Source organism: Hypanus sabinus, chromosome 7, assembly GCF_030144855.1.
Source record: "Hypanus sabinus isolate sHypSab1 chromosome 7, sHypSab1.hap1, whole genome shotgun sequence".
NCBI lineage: Eukaryota > Metazoa > Chordata > Chondrichthyes > Myliobatiformes > Dasyatidae > Hypanus > Hypanus sabinus.
In genome coordinates this window covers 86,802,883-86,826,487 of record NC_082712.1, presented here as the reverse complement: position 1 = coordinate 86,826,487, position 23,605 = coordinate 86,802,883, and the positions used below count along the sequence as shown (strand labels likewise).

Below are 23,605 nucleotides of genomic sequence, written 5' to 3'. Positions count from 1 at the left end.
CAGGCAGAGCATTCCAGAATCCACCACCTGAGTAAAAAACTTACCCCTCACTCCCCTCTTTTGAACCTACCCCCTCTCACCTTCAATGCTTGCCCTCAGGTATTAGACGTTTCAACCCTGGGATACAGTTACTCTCTGTCTACTCTATATGTGCTCCTCATAATCTTGTAAACCTCTGTCAGATCTCCCCTCAGCCTCCGCTGCTCCAGGGAAAACAACCCAAGTTTACCCAGCCTCTCATGATAGCAGATGCCCTGTAAACCAGGCAGCATCCTGGTAAACCTCCTCTGCACCCTCTCCAAAACCTCTACATCCCTCCTACAGTGGGGCGATCAGAACTGTATGCAATACTGCAGATGCAGCCTAACCAGAGTTTTATAAAGTTGCAACATAACCTCTTGACTTTTGAACTCAATGCCTCGACTAATAAAAACAAGCATTCCATAAGCCTTCTTAACCACCCTAGCGAACCGTGTAGCCTCTTTTGAGGAGTTACGAAGTTGGATCCCAAGGTCTCTCTGCTCAGAAACACTGTTAAGGATCTTGCCCTAAATAGTATACTGTCTCCTTACATTTACTCTACCAAGGTCCAACACCTCACACTTGGCCAGCTTAAACTGCAACTGCCACTTCTCTGCCCATATCCACAACTGATCTATATTGCGGTGTATTCTTTGCCAGACTTCTACACTATTCACAAATCTTGGTATTGTCCGCCAACTTACTAACACACCTATCTACATTTTCATTCAGGTCATTTTCATACATTAAACAGCAGAGGTCATAGTACAGATCCCTGTGGAACTCCACTCATTACAGACCTCCAGACTGAACACCGGAAGTCCCTTCAACCACTACCCTCTGTTTTCTATGCTCAAGCCAGTTCTGAATCCTAACAGCCAATTTGCCACGGACTCCGTGCACCTCAATCTTCTGGAATGGCCTCCTATTAAGAACTTTGTCAAATGCCTCACTAAAATACATGTAGACAACATCTACTGCCCCACCTTATGTTTGACCCACCAAGTTGCAACTTTGGAAGGGAGACAGAATGCCCAGGGTGGAAAGGAGGGGAAATGTCCAGGGGATGTGGGAGAGAAAATGACAAGGGTAGGGGGTAGTGGGAGGGGAGGGGAGACCAGGGCTTGTGATCTGCACCAGCTGCTCATATGACCATCCACCACCTGCCCCCATGGCTTCATGTAACACCAACCTGGGGTCTAGGCAGGTGCCCAAGGGTGACCTGCAGGGTAGAGGTAGCCAGAAGCGCCTTACATGTCCTTTGGTAGAGACGATTTACACCCAATGTGCAGACAGAGAGAAAAAAATGGTGTAACAAAACAAAAGCAAGCAAGTAGCTCCAGAAAGGAAGTTTTCCTGAAAGCCACGAAGCCAGACAACACCACAGCCGGCATAGGCACCATCCGCAGCCCATTCCGAAGCCAAGTAAACATCACAGGACCACGGACGCAAAGCTAGGCATCACTGAAGTTCGGCGTAGTGCCGAGCAAGCATCACGGGGTAGTGAGAACCGGCCCGTCCCTCACCTCCGGTCCCAACAACCTGACCTTCCCAATCTAAATCGACCAAACGGCAGGTCATTCCTCGGTCTCGGACTGCTCTGTGCCCTGTTGCTACCTTCCTCACTCTCGGGGACGGCAGGACTTTGTCCCAACTCTGCTTCGATCCCGATTCCGCTTTCCATGTCCGTGTCTCGTCAGCACCCCCGCCACCGCTCGCCACGGCCACCCCTTGCTCGCCTCTCCATTGTTAGCGTTAATGGTTATTGATAAAGTGTTATTGATAAGGTATATAGGAACTCTTTTTTTTTTGCCACTCGAAAGTAGTCGCTGGGCATCATCAGCGCCGTCTCCTGTGGGGGGCGTGGCTTAATTGCCCATCAAAAGCCTCTTCAAAAGCCCAGGGTGCTCAGAGCCTGTGCCCCCCAGCTATGTGGAGTACTTTACCATGTCTTCAACCTGAGCCTGAGTCTCCAGAGGGGTCCTGTGCTGTGGAAGACGTCCTGCCTCGTCCCTGTACTGAAGACGCCGCACCCCAGTGGCTCCAATGACTACAGACCGGTGGCATTGACCTCCCACATCACGAAGACCCTGGAGAGACTTGTTCTAGAGCAGCTCCGGCCTATGGTTAGGCCACACTTAGACCCACTCCAGTTCACCTACCGGCCCTGACTAGGAGTTGAGGATGCCATCGTCTACCTGCTCAACCGTGTCTACGCCCGCCTGGACAAGCTGGCGAACACTGTGAGGGTCATGTTTTTTGACTTCTCCAGTGCATTCAACACCATCCGCCCTGCACTGCTGGGTGAGAAGCTGACAGTGATGCAGGTGGATGCTTCCCTGGTGTCATGGATTATTGATTACCTGACTGGCAGACCACAGTACGTATGCTTGCAACACTGTGTGTCAGACAGAGTGGTCAGCAGCACTGGGGCTCCACAGGGGACTGTCCTGTCTCCTTTTCACTTCACCATCTATACCTTGGACTTCAACTACAACAGAGAATCTTGCCATCTTCAGAAGTTTTCTGATGACTCTGCCATAGTTGGATGCATCAGCAAGGGAGATGAGGCTGAGTACAGGGCTACAGTGGGAAACTTTGTCACATGGTGTGAGCAGAATCATCTGCAGCTTAATGTGAAAAAGACTAAGGAGCTGGTGGTGGACCTGAGGAGGGCTAAGGCACCGGTGACCCCTGTTTCCATCCAAGGGGTCAGTGTGGACATAGTGGAGGATTACAAATACCTGGGGATACGAATTGACAATAAACTGGACTGGTCAAAGAACACTGAGGCTGTCAACAAGATGGGTCAGAGCCGTTTCTATTTCCTGAGGAGACTGAGGTCCTTTAACATCTGCCGGACGATGCTGAGGATGTTCTACGAGGCTGTGGTGGCCAGTGCTATCATGTTTGCTGTTGTGTGCTGGGGCAGCAGGCTGAGGGTAGCAGACACCAACAGAATCAACAAACTCATTCGTAAGGCCAGTGATGTTGTGGGGGTGGAACTGGACTCTCTGACGGTGGTGTCTGAAAAGAGGATGCTGTCCAAGTTGCATGCCATCTTGGACAATGTCTCCCATCCACTTCATAATGTACTGGTTGGGCACAGGAGTACATTCAGCCAGAGACTCATTCCACCGAGATGTAACACTGAGCGTCATATGAAGTCATTCCTGCCTGTGGCCACCAAACTTTACAACTCCTCCCTCAGAGTGTCAGACACCCTGTGCCAATAGGCTGGTCCTGGACTTATTTCCACTTGGCATGATTAACATTATTATTTTAATTATTTATGGTTTTATATTGCTATATTTCTACACTACTTTTGGTTGGTGCGGCTGTAACGAAACCCAGTTTCCCTCGGAATCAGTAAAGTATGTCTGTCTGTCTGTCCTGTTGTGCCAGTCAGTGACTGATTGGCTTAACGTCTGTGATGCTCTTTTCCCATTAGCTGGTTTATGTGCCAAGGCACCCATTTCCGGTACCAGGCACCCTTGGGGGTGTAAAAGGCAGCACGCACGGAGGTTTCGCTCTTTCTTTCCATGGGGGTTGCTGCAGTCTGAAGCCGCCACCAGCACTGAGAGGCCACGGAGAGAAAGTGCTGCAGATGCCGCCCCCACGTTTGTCTAGTTAAGTATTTGATCGGAGCATGCTTAGTTCTTTGGTTTTATAAATCAAGCAGGTTTGGCAGAGTATCATTCATTTAAAGGGTAGTGGTTTTGGGTAGCCTCTTTAGCTAGACGCCTGGTTTAATATTTCACCTTTAATTTTTAAATTGATAATTAATGCACCCATTTTTAAATCTGTCTCCTGTTTCACTCATTCGATCCTCAAACCCGCTCTCCTATATTACCCAGGCCCAGAGTCATCAAGGGTTAACACTCCTCAGACAATAACCCTTTCAGTATCTGAATCATTCTCGTGAACCCTCTCCTTAGATAAGGGCCCTAAACTGCTCACTGGACTCCAAGTGCAATCTGACCAGTGCCTTATAAAGCCTCAGCATTGCACCCTTGCTTTTATATTCAAGTCCTCTTGAAATTCAATTCAAGTTTAATTGTCATTTAACCATACATCAATACCCATGAATACAGCCAAATGAGACAGCGTTACTGCGGTCAAGATGCAAAACACAGTACCAACAGTCATACACAGGACAAAGCACACATAGCACATACCGGGTAGCAAGCATATAAAGATATCAGTGAGGTACAGCAACACGAAACTAAATGGTCCAGACCCGAGCCATGAACGCCGTAGAAACCTGCAGTCGACCACAATATAACTTGTCTTCTGCTGAGTGAACACCAGGGGGCAGCACTAACTTCAGCCTGGACATTTCACCACACCACCTCCTTCTACCGTAGGCCACGAACTTATCAATCACCCCTGCTACGGACATTTTCTGGAGGTCCACGACCACTGGACTAAGTGTGTAAATGTAGGAGGGGACTATGCTGAAAAATAAATGTGCAAGGCTTTCTAAAGTTGACTCCTTCTACCTTAGGCCATGAACTTAGCAATCACCCCATGCATTTAATGTAAAAGATTGCTTATAAACAGGTAAGGGATTTATTTTTTTGAGAGAGTCTTTTTGGTTCTGGGATTTGGGCCAAGACATTTATTTTAAATTAAATTGAGAACCTAATCTTCAGCATCAAAGCAGCTGTTCACCGTCCTGTTGTAGGCAATAAACCATGATTTCATCTCTTCACAGGGTTACCCTTCAACAGCCTGAACTTCAGAGCCTGGCTTGCTGCCAAGGCCTTCTCAGCCCAAAGCTCCTTCAATTAAATCCAGATCGTGTCGTCAAAGCTTGCAGCGACTGGAATGTACTAACAGCCGAGCCTCGCAAAGCTGGGATTATCCCTGGCCAGTGAAAGTCCATTTTACCACTTCCTGAAGAGTCTGAAAAGCACGTTTCAGATGATAGGTGACTACAGTCAGAGTCGTAATGTAGGTGTGAACTACATATACCTGTCTGGACACGCCCCCTGCTGACTGCTCCTGTGGCTCCTCCCACAGACCCCGGTATAAAGGTGATTGAGGCCTGAGCCCGGCATCTCAGTCTCTAGGATGTAGCATGGTGGCCAACCACTGCTTGTTCCTTCTTCCAGTCAATAAAAGCCGTTATCTCACCTTCACGTCTCAGAGAGAGTTATTGATGGTGCCTCAATAGGAGAGAGCAGTGAGGAGGGAAAGGGGGACAGTCTGTGCATTGCAACACAACATTACTGGTACAGGAGCCTGAAGACCACATGCAACGTTTTAGGAAAAGCGTCTTACTCTCTGGCATCAGGTTTCTCAACAGCCCGTGAACTCAACCTCTCTTGTACTGTTCATTTTTATAACTTAGGGTAATCTTCATGTCTTTTACAGTTCTGCTGCCTCAAAACAACAAATTTCACAATACATGTCAGTGATAATAAGCCTAATTCTGAAACCCATTTATTAGAGAAGTGTGTAAAGATAATGAATTAGAATCATTCAGAGACAGAAACAGGGGCTTCTCTGCCAAACGAAACTATCACCCAGCCAGTTACACCAACCACATTTCATTCACCCTCATATTCCCACCACCCTCACTTCCTCCACTCACACTCTGAGGGGTAAGGTACAGATGGCAGTCAGTGAACCCAATCCTGCCTGGTGAGAGAGAGAAAAGTGAAAGAGCAATAGAGGAAAAAGAGAGAGGAGAGAGAGAGAGAGAGAAGAGAGGAGAGAGGAGAGAGGAGAGAGGAGAGAGGAGAGAGAGAGAGAGAGAGAGAGAGAGAGAGGAGAGAGAGAGGAGAGAGGTGGGACAGAGAGAGAGGGAGAGAGAAAGAAATATAGGGAAGAAAGAGGCGAGAGAGAAAGGGAGAGAGAAACAGAGAAGGGGAGGAGAAATAGAGAAAGACAGAGAGGGAGAGAGAGAGGGAGACAGAAACCCAGAAAAAGAGAGCAAGAGAGAGAGAAAAAGAGAAAGAGGTAGAAAGAGCGAAAGAGAGAGAGAGAGACAGCCAAAGGTCAGGATCGAATCTGGATCCTTGGCGCTGTGTAGCTGTGTAGCAGTACCTGCCCTACCACTGCCTCGGTGCTATGGATACTGTACAGAAAGAGATGTGAGGAACAGAGACCTCATGGCCCAGCCTCACTGAGAAGAGGTGGCCCTCACCTCCTGCCGCCTACGCTCTTCCTTGCTGAGGGTGTTGAGGATTCCACTCTGCTGCACCACACTCAGGTCCTGCCACAGGGAGCTGCTGACCTTCTCGGTGGCGGTGATGAAGGGGACGCTCTCGTACATGTAGTCCTCGCTGGTCTTGCTCGAGTCCCTCACCAGCGTCTGCCGCCTGATCTCCTTGTGGATCACCGTGTCTCGGTAGGTCTGATACAAAGGCTCTATGATCAAGCAAGGAGATGTGAGACCACTCAGCCCATCTTCAACAATTCTACTCCACCCAGCCACTGAATCGCTTTCCCCTCCACGTTTACCTAGCACTATCCATTCACATCACCCTCACCTTGAATCAGAATCAGATTTATTGTCACTGATATACACTCAGTGGCCTCTTCATTGGACACATCTGCTCATCAATACTAATAGTTAATCAGCCAATCATGTGGCAGCAACTCATTGCATAAAAGCATGCAGGCAAGGTCAAGAGGTTCAGTTATTGTTCAGACCAAACATAAGAATGGGGAAAATTGTGAAATAAGTGACTTTGACTGTGGAATGTCCATTGGTGCCAGATGGGGTGGTTTGAGTATCTCAGAAACTGCTGATCTCCTGGGATTTTCATGCCCAGCAGTCTCTAGATGGGCATGAAAAACAAAAAAAAAAATCCAGCGAGAGGAAGCTCTGTGGGTGAAAATGCCTTGTTAATGAGAGGGGGTGGCACTGTAGCATAGTGGTTAGCACAATGGCTTACAGTACCAGTGACTGGGGTTCAATTCTCACCGCTGCCTGTAAGGAGTTCGTACGCTCTCCCTGTGACCACGTGGGTTTTCCTTGGGTGTTCCTGTTCCCTCCCACAGTCCAAAGACGTAGGTTCACTGGTCATTGTAAATTGTGATTAGGCTAGGGATAAATCGGGCGGCTGCTGGTCACTGCGGTTGAAGGACTATAAGGGGCCTATTCCATGCTGTATCTCAAAAAATAAATAAAAGGGAAAGGTCAGAGGTGAATGGCCAGACTGGTTCAAGCTGACAGTAGTGTGCAGAAGAGCATCTCTGAACACACAACATGTTGAACCCTGAAGCAGGTGGGCCACAGCGGCAGAAGACCATGAACAAACATTCAGTGGCCACTTTATTAGATACAGGAGGCACTAGGCATATATGACACGAAATTTACTGTTCCACAAAATATATTTATTTAGAGATACAGCACAGTGAAAGGTTCTTCCAGCCCATAAGCTCAGACCACTCCATTTCTGCCACAAGACCAACTAACCTAGTAACCCTTACATCTTTGGCTTTAGGGACAAACTGGAATGCCCTGGGGGAAGTTCTCCATGCGATTGTGTGGGTTTCTTGTAGCATGCTGCTAAGTTTTAAAATTACTGTAGATTACAAAAATAAATGAATACCACAAAAAAAGGAGTAACAAGTTAGTGTACGTAGTGTGTTACTATCCGCCATCTTGTTTCCTCATGTACACCATGCCCCCTTCAGGGTTCAGCCATGGACCTGCCAATACCCACCCTGGATTCTGCTCTCCTTCATCAAAGGTTCTTCAAGCGAGGCTAACCCTGGTTACCCTAGTTACAGGGCGAGCCCTCCTAACACCAAACAGTGCAGTCAATGTTGTGATGTCACCATAGAGCAATCCCATTGTCCCTTCTTTGTCAGACCGTCCCCTCCACCTCCCACCTCACGGCCGTATCCGTCCACACAGCCCCCTTGGCCTACTGCACCGTTCCGTAAGATCATGTCTGCTCTGATCTCAGCCTCAGCTCTACCTTCTTCTTTGGTTCCCAGAACCTTTTAACTCAGATTCCCATTCCTGTTCCAACGTGTCGCTCCATGGCCTCCTCTTGTGCCAAGGTGAGGGGCCACCCTCAAGGTGGAGGACAGCTACACCACATGTTCTGTCTGGGTAGCCTCTGACCTCAATTTCTTCCTCTGGTAAAAAAAATTTCCCTCCCCCACCCCTCTTCCTCTATTCCCCACTCTAGCCTCTTACCTCTTCTGACCTGTCTATCACCTCCTACTGGATCCCCTCTTACCCTTTCTCCTCTGGTCCACTCTCCTCTCCTATCAGATTCCCTCCTCTCCAGAGCTTTATCTTTTCTACCCACCTGGCTTCACCTATCAACTCCTAGCTATCCTCCTTCCCTTCCCTCCACCCTTTTATTCTGGTTTCCCCCTTCCTTTCCAGTCCTGGTGAAGGGCCTCGGCCTGAAACGCTGACTGTTTATTCATTTTCACAGATGCTGAGTTCCTCCAGCATTTTATGTGTGTTGTCCCAGAACTCTTGATCCCATTAAAGGCCCCATCTCACTCATGAGCATCCTCAAAGACACATTCTCCAAAACTGCTCCTCACACTCAACATCAGCAAGACCAAGGAAAGTATTCTGGGAGGGGTAAGTCAGGAGGACACACATCAAGGGGTCAGCGGTGGGAAGAGTGAGCAGCTTCGAGCTCCTGTGCAGTGGATCTATTCTGGGCCGAACACAGCGATGCAATCATGAAGAAGCATGCGACAGCTATACCTCATTGGGATTTGAGGAGATTTGGCACGTCACCAAAGACTCTTACAAATTCCTACAGATATACAGCGGTGAGCATTCTATCTGGCAGCTTCACTGGCTCCAACCTCAGGAATGCAAGAAGCTGCAGAGGGTTGTAAACTCAACCAACTCTATTACTGGCACAATCCCACCCACCATCAAGAACATCAGCAAGACACTTTGCCTCAAGAAGGCAGCATCGGTCATTAAGCACTCTTGCCAATTGGGACATGCCCTTTTCTCATTACTACCATCAGGGAGGAGGTACAGAAGCCTCAAGACCCACAATCAACATTTTAGCAACCGCTTCTTCCCAAGCTCCATCAGATTTCTGAATGGTCCTTGAACCAATAAACACTACCACTATATATTTTTTAATTTATAGTAATTTATGACTTTGCCCTGTACTGCTGCTACAAAATAACAAATACCACCTCTTACGTCAGTGATAATTCTGATTCTGATTCAGGACACTCGGAGAACGGAACTCCCTCCTCGAACCTTCTGGGAGGGAGCTTATCTCAAGGGGTCTTCATCTGTCATCCCAGAGAGATGACTGCGCTCACTATCCAGCCAAACTCACAAAACCACCACACCACAACGACTGACAAATGCTTTTACCGCTTTCGAATCGAGATTCCCAATCTTTCACATCCCCTCTCTCAGGCTTTGAAGATCTACAAAGAAAAGGATAACAATGGTTGTTTATATATTACAACAACAAGCCGAGAGGATTCGCTTGGATATGGACTGGATTGGAGCATTCCAGTTATCAGGAGTGATTGGAATGGCTGGCTTCTTTTCCCTGAGGCTGTTGGTATTGGGTGGGAGAGGAGAGAGGGGTACAAAATTATGAGGGGGATAGAAAAGGAGAAAGATTAAGAACCTTTTTTTCTCTTAGTGAGTTTGTCAATGAGGGCATAGGTTTAAGGTGAGAGGCAAGAAATTAAGAGGAGATATGGGGGGGCGAGTTTCTCCTCATTCTCTTTAATCTAACCCCTCTTATCTTAACCCTTGGCTTCTAGTTTTAGACAAACCTACCCTGAGAAAAATACTGTGGCAATCCACTCTTTCAAACTCCTTTTTTAGCTTTTGGGCTTGATACTTTTACGACAGCTGATTTTTGGCCTAATTTTCCCCTCATTAAGCATTAAGTTCATTCTACACCTCTGCCCTTTATGAAAGTTGCTGTATAAATGCCACTCTTCCACTTCTTCCCTCCTTGAATGCCTTCAGTTCACATTCTTCCCAATTCCCAAAGGTTTGGGAGCTCCAGTCCTGTCTAGTTAACACCATGGTTGGGGTTCAGGCCCTTGGCTAGGCCAAGAGGGCCCACATCTCACAGTGCAGGTTGCCATGGTGACTGGCCCACATGATAGGCCAAATGAGGTCAGAAGCTTACAAGGTGATGAAGATGCCCTTCACTCTATATCATTCTACTTTTTAACTTTATTTGTCACATGTACATTGCAACATAGGGTAAAACACGTTGTTTGCATCAACGACCAACACAGTCCGAACAGCTGGTGCGTATCACTACTGATGCCAGGCAGACAATCTCTGGAGATCAGGGTCACTCATCTTGTACAGACAATGCCTGGAAGAAGGCAATGGTAAACCACTTCTGTGAAAAAGAATGCCAAGAACAATCCTGGTCATGGATGGACTATGATCACCCCAGTCATATGACACGCCACATAATGAATGAATGAGTGACTTCAATATGTGGGCCCAAAATGCACTCAGGAAGTCTACAGCAAGTTCAGAACATCCCTGAAGCCTAGACCACCAGCTCCAGAGTCCCATCCCCTCACAGAATAGTGTATTTTCCTGGTAATGTCCACATTGTCGATCTTACCTTCTCTCAAGGATGTCCAGGCGAATCTCGTACAGGTTACTCGTCAAGTTCTCGTCCTCACCTGTCAAACACATGCACCAAGTAAGTTCAGCACACGACGGCTTCCCAGCCAGTGAGGCGCATTAATGTGGACAGGAATGGTGAGGAGTGATGCCACAGCTGGGCAACCCAACCATGGTTCTTGCCCTCGACCTCCGTTCATGTGACACACCTCGAATAGCATACACTCAAGGAGAGGAGGAGTTTTGCTCCCTGTTTCAATCCTGACAGGAACAGATATGCGAATTGACAATGCAACACCAGACCATGTAAGCTAAACATGCTGTTCTTCAAAGGATAAGGATGTATGGAGTTGGGGGTAATGTACTAAGATGGATAGAGAATTGGTTAACCAATAGAAGGCAGTGTTGGGATAAATGCCTGTTTTTCTGGTTGGTGGTCAGTGGACAGCAGATTGCCACAGGGATCGGTGCTGGGCCTGCAACTGTTCAAGATATACATTGAGTACTAGTCTGAATTGGACTGGTTGGGTATAGGCAAAGGGGTCCAAGCCGCAGAGCGTGTCAAAGCAACTGAACCCAATGTTTGATCAACGACTTAAGTGCAGAGCCAAATTGAGATGGTCAGGGTATCTGGGGCCTGAGATAAGAGTTGGGCTTGGTCAGCTCGAAGCTCTGCCCTGGACGAAGGGTCTGTGGTGTTACGGGGAAAAGGCAGAGCCGAGTCCATGGCCAGATCACATATGACTTTATTCAAATGGCGGAGCAGGAACGATGGCCGACTCCTGCTCCCATTTCCAGCAAGGGAGATGAGGCTGAGTACAGGGCTACGGTGGGAAACTTTGTCACATGGTGCGAGCAGAATCATCTGCAGCTTAATGTGAAAAAGACTAAGGAGCTGGTGGTGGACCTGAGGAGGGCTGAGGCACTGGTGACCCCTGTTTCCATCCAAAGGGTCAGTGTGGACATGGTGGAGGATTACAAATACCTGGGGATACGAATTGACAATAAACTGGACTGGTCAAAGAACACTGAGGCTGTCTACAAGAAGGGTCAGAGCCGTCTCTACTTCCTGAGGAGACTGAGGTCCTTTAACATCTGCCGGACGATGCTGAGGATGTTCTACGAGGCTGTGGTGGCCAGTGCTATCACGTTTGCTGTTGTGTGCTGGGGCAGCAGGCTGAGGATAGCAGACACCAACAGAATCAACAAACTCATTCGTAAGGCCAGTGATGTTGTGGGGTTGGAACTGGACTCTCTGACGGTGGTGTCTGAAAAGAGGATGCTGTCCAAGTTGCATGCCATCTTGGACAATGTCTCCCATCCACTCCATAATGTACTGGTTAGGCACAGAAGTACGTTCAGCCAGAGACTCATTCCACCGAGATGTAACACTGAGTATCATAGGAAGTCATTCCTTCCTGTGGCCATCAAACTTTACAACTCCTCCCTCAGAGTGTCAGACACCCTGCGCCAATAGGCTGGTCCTGGACTTATTTCCACTTGGCGTGATTAACTTATTATTATTTAATTATTTATGGTCTTATATTGCTATATTTCTACACTATTATTGGTTGGTACGGCTGTAACGAAACCCAATTTCCCTCGGGATCAATAAAGTATGTCTGTATGGTCATGGTGGCATTAGCAAGGCCGGAAGACTTCAGTGATAAGGGGCTATGCTCTGACTCAGTAGCGTGGGGCTTCGGAGTTGACACTTTGCACACATCAGGCCTGAGATGATGAATTTTAGAAGGTCAAACCACAACTGGACTCGTAGGGTAGGGCAATTGGGAGTGAGATGGAACAGAGGTATAAATGAATAGCTCACTGGAATCAGTTTCACAGGCAGACAAGAAGTCTCCAGTACCAGAGTTGGGACATAATGCTGCAGTTGTACAAGTCGCTCACGGGGCCCCCTTTGGGCGCTGTGTGTCATTCTGTTCACCCCGTTTTGGGAAAGAAGTGGTTAACCTGGAAAGTGTGAAGAGAAGGTCCACAGGGATGCTGCCAGGAGTTACAGGGAGAGATGGCCAGGATGGAACATAGGAAAATGAGGGGCAAGCTCAGAGAAATGTTGAAAATTCAGATGAGGTGATCTCCAGGGTAGGGGAGTTGAAAACGAGAAGCATAGATTTAGGCTGGGAGGGGAAAGATTTAAGAATAACCTGAGGGGTACACAAAAGGTGCTGAGTATATGCCAGCTGAGGTAGGTACAGAAGTATTATTTAAGAAGCTATTGGACATGTCTATTAGAGGGAGATGGGTTCAACGCAGGAAATCAGAAGTTGCTGGGTGGTCACCAAGCTCAACATGGATCAGTTGGGCCGAAGGGCCTGTATATGTGCTGTATTTCTCAATGATTCTACCCAGAGCCCCGGGATCCTGATGGCCATTGTCTGCCGACAAGGACGCAGGCAGTGCTGCCCCCTGCTGCACTGGAGGTGGTGAGTACAGGCGTGAGAGAGAACTCGAGCTGGAAGGAACCATGCAGCATCTATATCAAGGCTGCAGCACCTACTCGCATATCTGAGGGGACTTGCCCCTTGACTTCCGGTTGCTCTTTAGCTCTACCCTCTTCATATTTGGTCATCCGGTAAAGAGGAAGGGCAGGGAGGGCGGGAGGATGTCCAAGTTAACCTGCTCCTGATGCTAGGGGCGGGCCGTGGAGGCTTCTATCCAGGTTGACTTCTTGGCAATCTTCCAGGGACGTATGTAACTATGGAGAGGAAACGTGGTTTCCACTGGTATCACGGAGGAGTTCATTGGGCACCACAAGGGAAAAATGTTATCCTGGACAGGTGGGGCTGCTTTAATGTAGGTTGCTACTCTCTGTTTTCTTATTTATTGGAAGTCACTTTTTTTAAAAAAAAATATGTTATTAGATTAATGTAAGACTAAAGTTGTAGTTCAATTATTTATACTTTTACTAAAGTTATATTTTAATCACGTGTACTTCTTAACAAATCCATGTATTTTTCACAGTACGTGGTGGCGCATCCCCACTTAGAGGCAGAAAACGGTACAGCAGCTAAACTAACGGTTTATCACCTTCCTCATTTTTCATTGGCTAAGTGTTAGCACATTACCCACGTGATGGGATTGTTTCAATTATGTAGCCTATTAACTAACAAGCCAGTGACTGGTTTATTTTATCTAAGAAATTTCCCTCAACTCAATTATAAAGGTGATGGATTTTTCAGAGATCCCATCACTTTATCTTCACCTCCTTCGCTGTTCCTTCATTTCCGCTTTTTTTTCCCTCAGCCCTTTACTTCACTTGCTTAGTATATGTGTTTGTTTAGGCTTTGAAATAAATGATCGTGAAAAATTAAGACCGCTCGCTGTTCTTGACCCTTGGAGGAATTCAATCAGAAAATAACAAGATCCAACAGTAATTTGTCATAAGCTTTGCCAACAAAGGGGGGAGGGCACTGCAGCGACAAGACGAGTGAAAGGCACACTTACCCCCATCTACCTGGTTGAAGGTCAACTGCTTGTGCTTCTCACTGGGGCTGGGCGGGGCCGACCTCGTCACAGTGGGGCTGGGCAGCTTCAGGACAGTCCCAGCCAGCGGGGGCAGAGAAAGGGGGGAGAGGCTTGTCTTCGGGACGTGGAGGTCGAGCCGATCCACGCAGTCAGAGAGTTGGTCCGGGTGGGCGGGCAGGGGGGCTCCGGACCTCCGCACCTGCGCCAGCCTCCTGCTGGGGAAGTGTGGGGCGCCAGCCAGCGCGGGCTTGTGATGGCGCGGTGGCTTTGGCAGTGGGTTGGCCCGCCCGAACGGTGGAGTTACATTGCCGGGCAGGTCGGAGGGCTTGTGACGCCCATCCGGCCAAGCGGAGCTGCCATTCCCGACCTCTGGGACCACGGCACCCGCCGGACCGTCGGACCCGACCACCTCCAGGGCGATTGTGGGGAGGTGTGAGTCCTGGTGGCAGTCGGCTGCCTCACCGATGGGAAGGACGTAGTGGAACGGCTCCCCGTCGCTCTCCGAGGAATCCGATGGGGATTCAGCGGTCCGCACGGCCCCTTCAGGAGCTGGGGCAGGTCTCCACACCAGCACCATCCCGGGACATTTCCTGTGACACAGGCACGGGCAGTTGGGAGGGCAGCACCATTCATCCACTGTCTCGTCCGGCTCTTTGTCGCTATCCAGTGCTGTCTCCTCCTGAGGGTCTACAGAGGGTAGAAACAACGATCAGGTCACTCAGTCAGTAGGGTAGGCAGCAGGTTATATTCTTAACCCTTTAGTCTCTGCCCTGGATACTCCTAGCCTGATGTTTGGAACAGAAACCGCTCTGCCCGTCACAGGGGGATGTGGACACAACTCAGCACATCACGGAAACCAGCCTCCCCTCCACGGGCTCTGTCTACACCTCTCGAGAGTCAGAACGGTTTATTGTCATTCTTTGGTACACAAGAACAAAGTGATTCTGCTTTGGATCTGATGCAGCATAAAAAATTGGGTGGCACAGTAGCATAGTGGTCAGCACAACACTTTACTGTACCAGCAGCCCGGGTCCAATTCCTACCGCTGTCTGGAAGGAGTTTGTACGTTCTTCCCGTAACCGCGTGGGTTTCCTCCGGGTGCTCTGGTTCCCTCCCACGCTCCAAAGACGTACCGGTTGGTAGGTTAATGGGTCATTGTAAATTGTCCGGTGATTAGGCGAGGGTTAACTCGGGGGCTGCTGGGCAGCGGGGCTCAAAGGGCGGGAAGAACCTATTCCACACTGTATCTCAATAAGCATTAAAAACACAATAAATGTATTAGCAAACATGAGGAAATCTGCAGATGATGCAAATTCAAGCAACACACAAAATGCAGCAGGGCAGGCAGCATCTATAGGAAGAAGCACTGTCGACGTTTCGGGCTGAGACCCTTCGTCAGGACTATAAAAGTATATAGTTTATATACATAGACTGATTGTATGCTCATAAAGTGATGTTAGGTCCAGGAGTGTCTGTTCAGAAGGTGATTCTGACATGAAATGATGAAGTGGTGGTTTTGGGGTAGGTTGGTGGGTGGTAAAGACCCCACTCATCCGAGGCATTCCCTCCTCTCCTACCCTCCAACCCCGCTCCACTGGGCAGAAGATCTCTGTAACCAGGCTCTGCTCCAATTCCATCTGCAAATCAGCAGATGACACCACCATCGCGGGTCCCTATCTCTGACAACAGTGAGTCTGAGTACAGGAAGGAGATAGAAAGCCTAGTGACGTGTTGTCATGACAGTGTCCTCTCCCCTCAGTGTCAGCAAAAACAAAGAGGGGGCATTGACTTCAGGAATGCAGAGGGTGCTGCACGTGCTACTGCCTATATTAATGATGGTTGAGAGGGTTGAGCGTTTCAAGTTTCAAGGCAACATCCATCATTAAGCACCCTCACCATCCAGAACCTGCCCTCTTCTCATTACTACCATCAGGGAGGGGTTACAGGAGCCTGAAGATGCACACTCAACATCTTCTACCATCAGATTTCTGAATAGTCCATGAACACTGTCCCACTGTTCTTCTCTTGCAGTATTTATTCCCTTTGTTAACTTATTGTTAAGAACTGCACTGCAGCCACAAAGCAATGAGTTTCACAGCACATTTCAGTGACCTTATCCAGACCTACCTCCTGGGACGCCCGAGCTCAGGGGGGGAGCGACGGGAGCCCGCGTGGCTGCCGATGCCACCCGCTTCTCACTGTGGTCCGCCAGCTCCTCCTGCGAGGCCGCCGACCTCACCGCGTGCTTTCGCTGAACCCTCGGCTTTGGGACGGGGGCCACGGTAGCCTCCCGCGCCGACTCCGACCGCCTGACGCCCAGGGGCTTCTTCTCCAGCCTCCCGGGATTTGGAGGGCTCGTGGACTTGTTGAACAATTCCCGGATCTTCTGGACATTTCCTGAGCTGTGCAAAGGTTGGCCGGCCGCCACGGTCTCTGGAGGCTGTCTCCTAGCAGGAACAGGAGGATGCGAACCATTGTCCTGGATTCTAGCAGTGCGGGCAAGCATCGGGGGTTTCGGTTTCAGCGGAGGCTTCAGAAGCCGTTTCTCCTCGTCCAGCGGTGCCCTCCTTGGCTGCTCCATCCTAATTACAAATGTCTAGGCACCAACCTGCAAGTCAAACCTGGGGGTGGCGGGGGGGAAGAGGAAAATATTTCATGAGAGGGGCAAATTACCAGCAGCTATTGGCAACAGTATAGGTTGACTGTTGTCACATGACCAAATGACAGAACAGACCAGATGGGCTGAATGGCCAAATTCTGCTCTTTTGTCTTGTAGTCTTCTGTCCAATGTACTGAGATACAGTGAAAAGTATGTCTTGCACACTGTTGATACAGATCAGATCAAGAGGTTGTAACTTCATAAATAGATCATATCGGGAGTATTGATACAGTTCTGGTCGCCCCACTATAGGAGGGAGGTTGAGGTTTTGGAGAGGGTGCAGAGGAGGTTTACCAGGTTACTGCCTGGTTTGGAGGGCACGTGCTATCATGAGAGGCCGGATAAACTTGGGTTGTTTTCTCTGGAGAGGCAGAGGCTGAGGGGAGATCTGATGGAGGTTTATAAGATTATGAGTAGACAGTGAGTATGTTTCCCAGTGTAGAAATCTCTAATACCAGAGGTGAGAGAGGGTAGGTTCAAGGTGATGTTTGGAGTACGTTTTTTTTAAACTCAGGGTGGTGGATGTCTGGAATGCTCTGCCTGGCTTTTAAGAGATGTTTGGACAGGCACGTGGATGTGAGGAAGATGGAGGGATATGACATGGTGTAGGTCGGAGGGATTAGTGTTTGGGTGTTTCTGATTTGCTTTTTAGCTTGTACAGCACAACATTGTGGGTCGAATGGCCTGTTCCTGCGCTGTACTCTTCTATGTTCTACACAGTGAAATGAGGTAGATCAGAGTAAAACAACAACAATGCAGAATAAAATGTAACAGCGACAGAGAGAGTGCAGTGCAGGCGGACAATGAGGTGCAAGATCATTAGGAGGTAGATTGTGAGGTCAGGAGTCCAGCTTATTGTACGATGGCAGGGGTCACCAACCTGTCTTGCCCCGTGGACCGGTTTAATATTGACAATATTCTTGCGGAAGGGCCGACCGGGGGAGGGGGCGGTGTTAATCACAACTGGAATATAGGTGATAAGTCACTTATAAGTGGCTAATACACTCAATTTCATTTCTAAAAGGGTTAATCTAACGCATTTAATATTAAACACACCTCATATTTTCCTCGCATGAATATCAAGTCAAGTCAACTTTTATTGTCATTTCGACCATAACTGCTAGTACTGTGCATAGTAAAAATGAGACAACGTGATAAGTCACTTATAACTCACATATAAGTCAATAGCATCGTAACATTTTAAGTAACATTTGGATATTAAACACACAGCGCATATTTTCCTCGTATGAACATATAAGACCATTGCAACACACCAGTAAGAGGACAAGGTAAGGGCCGGAGGTCCCCGTGCCGGGGCCACAGCGGTCGCAGTCCGGAGAGAGCGACCGACTGAGTGAGGAGTGCGACAGGGCGCGCGCCTGCCCTCCTTGTAGGTAGGTAGGATCTATCTGCCGACAAAAGTTTGGCTCGAGGGAGGACTTTCAGTAGATCGCAGCGAGGTAGCTGCTCTGCTAGTTACGAAACCCTGAGCCCGAATTAGGTCGTCTGCAAATATTTTAGCACCGGGTTCCCCACAAACATTTGGTGTGCTAAACAGGTTTAGAGGTGACGCCCATCTGTCTGTGCTCCAGGCCAGTAGCAACGGCACTTCTCACCGGCCGCGCAAGGCGGCCGGGTTACCCGAGGCCAACCAGTGATCCTTGGTGATTGGGTATCACTGCATTTAGGCGACCGATGACTTCGAGTGCGTTCAAGTTCAACAGTGGGCATGACAGGGAACGAGGAAAGGTGCAGCTGAGTCGTATCATTTCCTATCGACAAATCACATTGTTTCAGTTGGGGACCACTGTACTAGGGAGCCATTAAAGAGACTTCTAACAGCAGGACAGAAGCTGTCCCTGGGCCTGGTGATACGAGCTTTCAGGGTTTTAGATTTTCTGCACAATGGGAGAGGGAAGAAGAGAAAACATTTGGGTTGGCGATGACTTTATCGAGGCAGCAAAAAGAATAAAAGCCTTCAAGAGGCAACATGCATCACTAAAGACCCTCACCCCCTGGGACAAGCCCTCTTCTCCTTAAGGAGTCCACAGAGGGGAGGCTGGTCTCTGGGATGTGTCCGTAACGCTCCGGAGCTGGATCCAATGAGCTGCACACTTTAGACACTCCACCCAAGGGGCAAATAATGGGAGCAAGTCTCAAATGGTGTGGATTGTGGGAGGCTTCTAGGGAGATACAGCATTGAAACAGGCCCTTTGGCCCATCGAGTCCATGCTGACCATCAACCACCCATCACACTCATTCCATGTCACTGTCCCCACATTCCCCTCGACACTTCGCAGATTGTACCCCTCATCCGCAGAATAGGGTGGGGCAATTTACGTCAGCCGATTAACCCACTGACCCCGTATATCGCTGAGATGAGAGCGGAAATGAGAGGCCTCGGGGGTGGGGGAGGACCCAGGCGATCGCAGGGAGAATGTGCAAACTACCCCACCCCTCCTGCCCTCCCCCTCACACACACACACACACAGAGCCAGGGGTCGGGATCAAACTAGGATCACTGGGGCAGGGAGGCAGAGGTTCTACCAGGCAGTCCATGAACGCAAGTGCCTTACCGTGGTCTCTCCCTCACTGAAGTCTGGGAAGATGGTGGCGTACTCTGACGCAGCAGCTTCTACCGGGGCCAACCAAAGTTGGTGTCAAGTTAGGAAAAGGGGAAGCACAACGAGATCTAGGTGTCCTTGTTCATCAGTCACTGAAAGTAAGCATACAGGTACAGCAGGCAGTGAAGAAAGCTAATGGCATGTTGACCTTCATAACAAGGGGAATTGAGTATAGGAGCAAAGAGATCCTTCTGCAGTTGTACAGGGCCCTGGTGAGACCACACCTGGAGTATTGAGGAAAGACATTCCTGCTATTGAGGGAGTGCAGCGTAGGTTCACGAGGTTAATTTGTGGGATGGCCAGACTGTCATATGTTGAAAATTTGGAATGACTTGTATACACTGGAATTTAGAAGGATGAGAGGGGATCTGATTGAAACATATAAGATTATTAAGGGATTGGACGCACTAGAGGCAGGAAACATGTTCCCGATGTTGGGGGGAGTCCAGAATCAGAGGCCACAGTTTAAGAATAAGGGGTAGGCCATTTAGAAAAAGAGTTGAGGAAAAACTTTTTCACCCAGAGATTTGTGGATCTGTGGAATGCTCTGCCTCAGAAGACGGTGGAGGCCAATTCTCTGGATGCTTTCAAGAAAGAGTTAGATAGAGCTCTTAAAGATAGCGGAGTCAAGGGATATGGGGAGAAGGCAGGAACAGGGTACTGATTGTAGATGATCAGCCATGATCACATGGAATGGTGGTGCTGGCTCAAAGGGCCGAATGGCCTACTCCTGCCCCCATTGTCAAAGGTATTACTGTTTGTTTTAAATATATTTTTTTATGATCTTAAGACCCTGCTGGACATTAAGAACTTAAAGCACTGCAGGCCTGCCCCATGAGTGAGTTGCTCATTGGTGGGGAAACTGAGCTGGGCTTGGTGAAGACCATGCTGCTCAGAGGCGGTGGCTGGTGTGCGAAGGCAGTGTGACGTCCAACAGCGAACAACTGTGTTGGTCACTCGCTCTTGGCAGCGCAGAACCCTGTTGGACATTGGCGGTGCGGGATACTGCTTGTCCAGTGCTCTGGTTTATTGATAAGTGGCAGGGATACAGTGTGGCATTGTTCATAGCAAAGACTGGGCCTCAAGGTGCAGTGTCACCTGTTTACAGGTGTCCAGCAGAGAGACGTCGGAATCGGAGCGCCCCGCCAAAGTGCTGGAGGCGGTGTGGCGTGGCATCCATACTGGCAGTGTCTGTGCTGCTCCGAAGGTTTCGCTCGGCATAAGACAAGCCGCATTGTGTTTGACTGCAGACTGCTGCAACCTTCATGGAGTCAGGGACTTGGATTACATATTGTTCCTGTCACTGTATTTTCCTACTATCACGTATGTGCTGTACGCGCCTTGTGCTATGTATGACAGGTACTGTGTTTTGCACCTTGGCCCCAGAGAAGTTCTGTTTTGTTCAGCTGCATTCATGCATATGGTTGAATGAAAATTCAAATTGAACTTGAACTAAAGTCATAAGCACAGAACCATGAGGGAGAAGGCTGGGCCTTTCTCCACAGGTCCCGTATCAGGATTGTAAAATTAAAAGCTGCCCATTCCTGCTGTAGGAATGCTCATATTGGATCTGTTTCCCAGGCTCTCTTCAGACCAGGCGTTCCAAACACTTTGAGAAAAATAAGTCAGCCCCGAGCCAATTCTTTCGATTAACTGCCATAAACCTGTATCCAATTTGGTGCAATATAGAAAACATCTGGCTATTAGTGACTTGATTTAAGGTTATGAAGGGAAACAGCACTAGGAAGGAATGAGGATGTTGTTTGCTTCAATTCGTGGGGTCTGGGTATTGCTAGTGAGGCCAGTCTTTACCGCATACCCCTCAGTGCCCCTTGCGAAAGTAGGGGTAAGTCGTCACATTGAACCGCGCAGACCATCTGGTGAAGGAGGCAGTTTCGGCGTTTAGACCCGGCAGCAACGAAGGAAGAGCAGTGTATTTCCGAGTCAGGAGGGGAAATTGGATGTGGTGGCCCTCATCAATGTGGGGAAAGGGGCAAGGGGGATTGAAGATTAGCTTTAGCAGTCACCTATAAATCAAACCATACGCTGAATGAGTCATCTGCATCAAATCAAACCTGTAAGGACTGTGCTGGGCAGCCCACAAATGTCACCTCGCTCACAACTTACTACCCCTTTGTCTTTGGAATGTGGGGGGAACCCACGTGGGCACACAGGCAGTGATGGGAATTGCATCCCAATCGCATACTGTAACTCCCCCCAGGACCGGAGAAAGCTGCGGAGGGTTGTAAACTCAGTCGCTCAGCACCAGCCTCCTCGCCATCCAAACACGATGCCTCAAAAGGGCGGGATTCATCATTAACGACCCCCTCCAACACCCAGGTCATGCACTTTTCTCATTACTACCATCAGAGAGGAGGTACAAAAGCTTCAAGACTCACACTCAGCAATTCAGGAACAGCTTCTTCCCCTCCGTCATCAGATTTCTGAATGGACATTGAACCCATGAACACTATCTCACTACTTTTATTCCCATTTTGCACGACTTATTTAACAGTTAAGTTCATTTGATTCCAAACAATAGGTTTATTGATCATTACAGAATGTCTCTCTGGTCCTTCCCACTCCACTCCCCTCTCCCTTTTCCCAACCGTGATTCCCCTCTCCCTTCCCCTTTTCCCAACCATGATCCCCCTCTCCCTTCCCCTTTTCCCAACCATGATCCCCCTCTCCCTTCCCCTTTTCCCAACCATGATTCCCCTCTCCCTTCCCCTTTTCCCAACCATGATCCCCCTCTCCCTTCCCCTTTTCCCAACCATGATCCCCCTCTCCCTTCCCCTTTTCCCAACCATGATCCCCCTCTCCCTTCCCCTTTTCCCAACCATGATCCCCCTCTCCCTTCCCCTTTTCCCAACCATGATCCCCCTCTCCCTTCCCCTTTTCCCAACCATGATCCCCCTCTCCCTTCCCCTTTTCCCAACCATGATTCCCCTCTCCCTTCCCCTTTTCCCAACCATGATCCCCCTCTCCCTTCCCCTTTTCCCAACCATGATCCCCCTCTCCCTTCCCCTTTTCCCAACCATGATTCCCCTCTCCCTGCCCCCTTCCCTCCCTCAGTCTACAATAGAGACCCAGATCAGAATCAGGTTTATCATCACTCACACATGTCATGAAATTTGTTTTTTTTTGCAGCAGCAGTATAGTGTAATACATAAAACTACTACAGTACTGTGCAAAAGTATGAGGCACCATAGCTATGTATATGTGCCCAAGACAACTACAAAGTACTGTATACAAGGTACATTTTAAAAATATTTATATATTAAATATATATTTCTTATTATGATTTCCAGTATATTTTATGCCATGAAGGTCAAGTCTTCACAAATATTTAAGGCGGAGGTTGATAGAGTCTCGATTGGTGAGGGTGTGAAGGGATACAGGGAGAAGGCAGGAGACTGGGACTGAGAGAGCCATGATCAGCCATGGTGAAATGGGGGAGCAGACTCGATGGGCCAAATGGCCTAGTTCTGCTCCTATGTTTTACGGTTACGCATTGCATTGTACTGGTGCCACAAAACAGGTTTCACGAGATACACCAGTGATAATTGTTATGAATGTACCACAGCTCTGAGGGGCCGAAGGGTGCGGGGTAGCCCCCTCCTTTGTGAGAATCGCAAGATCACTACTGATTTGGGTCAGGAGACCCAGGAAATGAGAGAGAGACGTACGGAATGTCTTGACCCCCTGGCGATATAAAGCTACAGGAAACGGCCATAGACAAACTTGTGTATTACAATACTGTGCTACGTGGATGCCCTCAGGCAAAGTGGGCTGGTTGAGGGAGGGATTGCATCACCCCCAACCTGATTGACATCTGAGATCCTGTGAGTCAGGATAAAAGAGGGTCTGTGGGATGCACCAGAAGAAACGCTAGTGATCCTGTAATAGTGGAAGCCGGTGGGGAGACCCCGGAACCGGTGCCCTTTACTACGGAAAAACGGCTTTTAGCTAACAACGGGGAAACCAACTCCCAACGACTTGAAGGATTGACATCATAAAAGGGACTGGGCAAGTTTTAACCAGTCTTTCTCTCAAACCAAAATGCTGCAGTGTGAACGAACTAACAGTGACTTTTATATTTCCATCGGACAATACATTATCCCCTAGACAACGATAGAGCTATTTCTTATTGATTATTATTACACCCATGTGTTTAGATTTAGTATTGACGACGTATATTATCTGTATGTTTGGATTGATATTATTTTGTGTATTCTTATC

At 48.6% G+C, this 23,605-nt stretch overlaps 1 protein-coding gene across 4 annotated transcripts in view; it reads right to left on the bottom strand.

The window, feature by feature from the left end:
- arhgef15b (Rho guanine nucleotide exchange factor 15b) overlaps positions 1-23,605 on the bottom strand; it is a 105,015-nt gene that overhangs the window by 30,365 nt on the left and 51,045 nt on the right. For 3 of the 4 annotated variants that reach the window (XR_009513183.1, XM_059975069.1, XM_059975070.1), the window contains exons 3-8: positions 19,316-19,455; positions 16,208-16,701; positions 14,060-14,767; positions 10,593-10,653; positions 9,356-9,411; positions 6,176-6,399 (exon numbers count right to left, since the gene is read on the bottom strand). Coding sequence is in view for 3 of the 4 variants with exons in the window: in XM_059975069.1 (XP_059831052.1) it covers positions 6,176-6,399; positions 9,356-9,411; positions 10,593-10,653; positions 14,060-14,767; positions 16,208-16,661 (1,503 nt within the window). In the remaining variant the exon portion in view is untranslated. The remainder of the gene's footprint in view (positions 1-6,175; positions 6,400-9,355; positions 9,412-10,592; positions 10,654-14,059; positions 14,768-16,207; positions 16,702-19,315; positions 19,456-23,605) is intronic. The other variant, XM_059975071.1, reaches the window with a different exon arrangement.